The following is a 6070-nucleotide window of genomic DNA, read 5'->3' on the forward strand; positions in this document are numbered from 1 at the left end:
CTTGTGTATGACTGTCAAACGGGGATGTGCGGGCACTAACCCAGTGATAATGCAGGTCCGACGACTCGGACTACGAGTTCAGTGACACGGAGGTGAACAAGATCCTGATCGTGACCCAGACTCCTCCAGCCCCATCTGGTCTGCGCAAGCATGAGGGCTACGACCGGACAGGGGACTGGACTAGCCGGGTGAAGATGACCCAGGAGCTGGCTCAGATCATCAACGACGGCCTTTACTACTATGAGGATGACCTGTGGAACCAGGTGGATCGTCAGGAGCAGCAAATGTACCGCACCGTTGAAGTGGTGAGTGAAGAAGAGTTTGCCCAGCGCCAGGGTCCCCAGCGGACCAGGAGCACCAGTGGAGGTGGACAGTCTGCACCACCGCCACCACCTCCTCCCCCTGTTCCGGCTCCTGAGGGCACACCCCGCAGCACGCCCCGCAGCGCAGCTGGACGCACACCCCGCAAGGACCCCCGGGTGGCACCACGGTTCTACCCTGTGGTTAAAGAGGGCAAGCCAGACACACCACGCAAACAGAAGACGCGGCACAGCAGCAACCCGCCCACGGAGCACCATGTGGGCTGGGTGCTGGATATTCGGGAACACCGGTCGCGCACAGCTTCCATTGGAGAAGCAAACGAAGTGGTGCTTGGCAGCACACCGCATTCGCTGCCCACATTCGAGCACCCAAGCCACGCCCTGCTCAAGGAGAACGGCTTCACACAGCTGGTCTACCACAAGTACCGCTCACGTTGTCTCAAAGGTACGTGGCAGCAGTGGCAAAGTAGTCGTGTGTCTGCTGGTCAGAGCGCTTGCCTGTGGGAGATTGCTGTTTGCCCCTAAAATGCCAGCAGCTAGTCTTGCCCTTTGGTGCCCAGCAGTGGCCATTGAATTCGCCACTTTTTTCTTTTCCTCCTTTTTTTTTTATCTTTATGCCTTGTGGATGAAAATGCAGTGAACCTTTGTTAACTCGAAAGTGCCTTATTTTAAAGGTGCACTAAAGAAGAATTGGAACTCATCTTTTTACCACGGGAACTCTATCTACACATTCCGGGCATTCTTAGAAACTTCGAATTATTGTCCTGTGTGGCCGATTGCCCTAATTAAATCGGCTTAAACGCCCCAGCTCCCGCCTTTTTTTGAACACAACGCGGTAGGTAGGCGGAGTCAACCAACACGTGGAGTGCCTTTCAGCCAGTCCAGTGGCGGCTGCACTTTCGCTTTTATTTTGTTCTTTGGGTTTCTGTGAATAAACAGTTTTAGTCGCAGACAACATAGCCGCAAATTAGGCCCATGAAAATAAAAATACGCATGGACTGATTTACATATCACTCCGCCGACAGCAGAGCGGCAAGCCGCCACGGGACTGGCTGACGCGTTGGTTGACTCGTCCTACCTACCGTGTTGAGTTCAAAAAAAAAAAGGTGGGAGCCGGGATGTTTAATCCAATTTAATTGGGACAGTCGGCCGCTCAGAACAATAACATGAAGTTTCTAAAAATTCCCAGAACGTGTAGATAGAGTTCCCGTGGAAAAAAGTCAAGTTCAGATTCCTCTTTAGTGCACCTTTAAGACTTGAATCGTGAAGCAGAATGAAGTACTATAAAGAATTGACAAAAATCCTCCATTGGCAATGCATTGCATTTTTAATTTTTTTGTGCATATATTACGGACTCGGGGGACACTGCTTAAAGGCACCCAACTGCATTTATTAGGTCATGATACTTGTGCCTTTCATGTTGCCGTATTTACTTGAATCTAGTCCGGTACTTTCTTTTTTTTTAATTGTTTACGAAAGTCGGGGGTCGGCTTAGATTTGAGGATGCAGTTTGCCCGCAACCGCTAGACATGTAACGCCATCTCGCGGCCACTGCTTGCAGCTTGCTGGTTTGCAAGCTCTGTTTTGCTTGTTGGTGCTGGCTTGTTCGAACATTGTGAACAAAGGTCTCGCCGTCCCGTACTTGCTTGTGTTTGTCGCTACGTGACCTCGAGAGAAACGCCTGTGTTTGTGGTGCAATGGGGCCCACCAAGCGATGCCATTACATCGCGGCTTTTAAGCTGAAAGTAGTTTTGGCGGCGGAAAGCACTTCAAACCTACAAGCCCAGCGCGACTTCGCCGTGGACGAGAAGAACGTGTGCCGGTGGTGAAAGCAGCAGAACGAGCTCTTCAACCTCTTCAACTGCGCTGCAAAGCGAATGGCCTTCACTGGACCCAAGAGCGGGTGACACCATGAGGTGGAAAAGGATGTCGCCAACTTTATCAGGAAGAAAAGGGAAAGTGCAATGCCCGTGACGATGGAGATAATACAGGCAAATGCGAGGGAGGTCGCTAACATTAGAGGCATCCCGCGGACCCAATTTAAAACCAGCAAGGGCTGGGTCACGCGTTTCATGAAGCGTTTCGGGTTCAGCCTGCGACGGCGGACTTCCATATGCCAAAACCTGCCACCTGATTTTGAGGAGAAGCTGGTGGCATTTCAGCGCTTTGTGATCAAGAAGCGGCTAGAGAAGCAGTGCAGTCTGCGCCAAATCGGTGACGCCGATCAGACCCCAGTGTATTTCGACGTGCCTGCGACGTACACAGTCAATGAGAAGGGTACAAAACAGGTGAAAGTAAGAACTGCTGGGTATGAGAAGCAACGTCTTACCGTGATGTTATGTTGCATGGCCGATAAGCGAAAACTGCCGCCCTACCTCATTTTTAAGCGAAAAATGCTTCCATCCGGAGAGGTTTTCCCTAGAAACGTCGTGTGCACACAAGAGAATGGATGGATAAGTGGTGCCCTAGTCGAAGATTGGGTGAAGCCGTTTTGGCAATGTCGTGCCTGGGCCCTGTTGTTCAAAGAGTCACTCCTAGTTCTTAACTCCTACCGCGCCCACTTGACAGATGCCGTAAAGTCAGTGCTTTCGAAAGGCGGTATGGACATTGCAGTGATACCCGCAGGAATGACGAGCCAGCTAGAACCGCTCGATGTTGCAATCAACAAGCCCTTTAAGGATAGGCTGCGGAAGCACTACAATGACTGGCTGACGCTTCAGGACCACCAGCTCACACCGACAGGCGCAAGCGTGCGTCGCTTAGGCAAGTGGCGAACTGGGTTGCCGCAGCATGGGAGGAAATTCTGGCCGAACTTACTGTGCGGGCCTTCCGCAAGTGCAGCGTCTCGAGCGCGCTGAACGGAAGCGAAGACAGTGCGCTTTGGGAGGAGGACAGCGATGTCAGCGATGTTGACGAAGACGATGAGTGAACATTCGATGTGCTATGACGAGTGTCGCAAGCTTAATAAAATGCATGTTCTAGTCCTAGTTAATACCTTTTTCGTTCGGCTTACATTCGAGTAAACTTTTTTTATTTTCCGACTATGAATTTTGGGGGTCGGCCTAGATTTGGGTAAATATGGTACTAGCAATGTGCTGAATGCATGGTCACATCTCAGATCAAAACATACTGTATGATCCTATGGTCAGGGGTTTTTAGGGATGGAAGAAAATTCTTAGCTTTGCTGACTGGCCTCGTTCATCTTGTTTTGAGACCTCGTATTTGCTTTTATTCATTTCTTTCTTCTTCTTTCTTTTATGGCTTCTTTCTTTTAATGGTGGACAGCCATGTGTGTGACATGAGGAATGCTCTTTGCTGGGTGCAGACCGCAAGCGGCTAGGCGCTGGCCAGAGCTCGGAGATGAACACGTTGTTCCGCTTCTGGTCGTTCTTCTTGCGGGAGCACTTCAACCGCAAGATGTACGAGGAGTTCAAGCGGCTGGCCCTGGAGGATGCCCGTGCGGGCTACCGATACGGGTTGGAGTGCCTTTTCCGCTTCTACAGCTATGGCCTGGAGAAGCACTTCCGCCAGGAGCTCTATGAGGACTTCCAACAGGAGACGCTGCGTGATTGTGATCAGGGCCAATTGTATGGCCTGGAGAAATTCTGGGCCTTCCGCAAGTACTACCGGCTCAGTCACCAGTGCACTGTTGAACCACGCCTGGAAGCCCGCTTGCAGGGCTACCGTAGCATCGACGACTTCAGGATAGATGTACGTTCCACCTGCTGCACCTCCTCTCCTGCATGCTGTGGTGCAGAGCCATCCCAGACCTCTGCATCACTGCCGTCTCGGTGCATGATGTGAAGGCAGAGAACTAGCACCACAATAATGAGGGCAGAAAGGCCAGTGGTGCAGAAAATATAATGCTTAGCTCACTTTTGAAATCCTTATTCAGTAAGTTTTGAGAATAGCATGTTGGCTCAAAGTAAATACCATGTGAAAGTGACAGTGCATGAAACTAAGGTAGCATTTTGCACTTTGCCTGTGGTAAAGAAATTTCGAATGTCTTCACAGTAGAGTGCTACAGAATGCATGTTTGTTGCTTATTCCCAACAATATGCGCTGCGAGAGCAAGGAACATACAGTGTGAATACGCAAGTCAAAATGAAATTTTTCAAGCATCTGGGCCAGAAAGCCAAATAGGATCTGCATACTTCTTATGGAGCTAAGATGAAACTTTATGCACCTTTTAAGCAAGAGTCACTGACAAACATTGGCATTATTAAAACAACTGCATTTAGGGGGTTTGTGAGGCATGCCTTCACTGGTTGCTATAAGTTCTTTTAGAAAATGCTGAAATCAATCTATTAGCAGCAGAGGGAACCTTAGTGACTTTGACAGGAACTGCACAAGCACAAGTTGAATTGCCCATCTTTGCATGCTTGATCTTGGAACTAGATGGGTAGCTGCTGTATAGTCACCAGGATAATGAAACTAGCTCTCATTATAGGCTGTGAACCAGCCTTGCTAACTACATTAATCTGAATATTAGCTTTCAAGGGGTTCTCTGCATCATTGTTGCTGCACTGTCCTGTGATGAAGATATGTGGTCGGGAGAAAAAGAACGCAGCTTCCTCAAGCAAAGTTCCTCTAGAACCCAGCCTGGTATTTTCAGACATGTCTTTCAAGAGCATGCTATTGGAGTTAAAGAAACTGTTAAAAGGCACAATTTCTGTTTTACAAAGTTGTTGCTATGCTAGCTGCACATTAGAATGTGCAAGTCAGAATAAGCTGTCCCTCACGAGGTGAGTGGTCAGCTGCAGAGGTGGACACCAACACCACTGCTTTCTGTCATTTGGGCCATCATAGCCAAGTACAAGAAGACTAAGCATTACAGAAAATGTGTTTTGTAATGCATGTCCAATTCACGCAGGCTGAGCTTGATGGAATTGGATACCTTTCTTTTTGCAAAGACCCTAAGTCCACACGTTTTAGCATCATGGGATGCAGTTTCACTGAAACGTCTTAACAAAAAAGGGAGTGAGCTTCATCTGGGCTAGCTTGTTTGAAGTTGTGTGAACATGAGCGATGGGCACCCTGGACGTGTGGCAAGGCTGTTGAAATTGAGGCAGTAGATACAAAGTCCAAACATCAGGGGAAACCGGCTTACAGTATGGCAGAGTAGAAGAATAATATACTTGATTTGGAAAGGCTTCTCAATGGGAGCAGTGTGGGACGCTCCCGACTTCTTTCGTCTAGTCTGGGGCACCCGTGGAGACATTCGCCGCAGAGGCTCGGTCTATCAAGGCAAGCTGGTCCTCCAGGACCGTGCTGGTCAAGGCCGCCTTCCACTGCTCCAATGTGGGAGTTTAGTGTTAAGACATTTTCGTGTTATGTCGGCAGGCCCAGGTGGTGTGGAATAATGTAGCCATATTCCCGCAGTGTGAACATCTATTGTCATAAGCGGTGGGGTGAATTTTGCTGCATATGGACAGCCACAGAGAGGTGCCTGTCTGAAGCTGGCTTCAGCCTAAGAGAGTAAGAACTGTTGGCTGAGTGCAGCTGCTCACAAGCGGAATTTTTCCTACGGTGCAGGTGGAGCGGCCACGTGCTCGTGCTGGAGCCCAATGAAAAAAAATTGTGTGCCTTCTTCGCCATTTGTGGCACCGCCAGGCTTAATGAACTGCCTGGCTACTCCCCTCTCTTGGTACTGCTTTCTGTGGGTGGTAGAGCCTTTTTCACGCCATTGTATAAAATATCCTGTGTTTTGTCCCCGAGTCAAAGAAGAATAAATGCGAACAGCCGTTTTA

General features: G+C 49.3%; 1 protein-coding gene across 2 annotated transcripts in view; it reads left to right on the plus strand.

The window, feature by feature from the left end:
- Positions 1 to 6070, plus strand: part of LOC144128952 (la-related protein 1-like) — a 29937-nt gene extending 23867 nt beyond the window's left edge. For both annotated transcript variants that reach the window (XM_077662781.1, XM_077662782.1), the window contains exons 10-12: positions 56 to 765; positions 3646 to 4031; positions 5856 to 6070. In XM_077662781.1, the coding sequence (XP_077518907.1) occupies positions 56 to 765; positions 3646 to 4031; positions 5856 to 5891 (1132 nt within the window). In that variant the 3' untranslated portion in view covers positions 5892 to 6070. The remainder of the gene's footprint in view (positions 1 to 55; positions 766 to 3645; positions 4032 to 5855) is intronic.

Source organism: Amblyomma americanum, chromosome 4 (assembly GCF_052857255.1).
Source record: "Amblyomma americanum isolate KBUSLIRL-KWMA chromosome 4, ASM5285725v1, whole genome shotgun sequence".
Taxonomy (NCBI): Eukaryota; Metazoa; Arthropoda; class Arachnida; order Ixodida; family Ixodidae; genus Amblyomma; species Amblyomma americanum.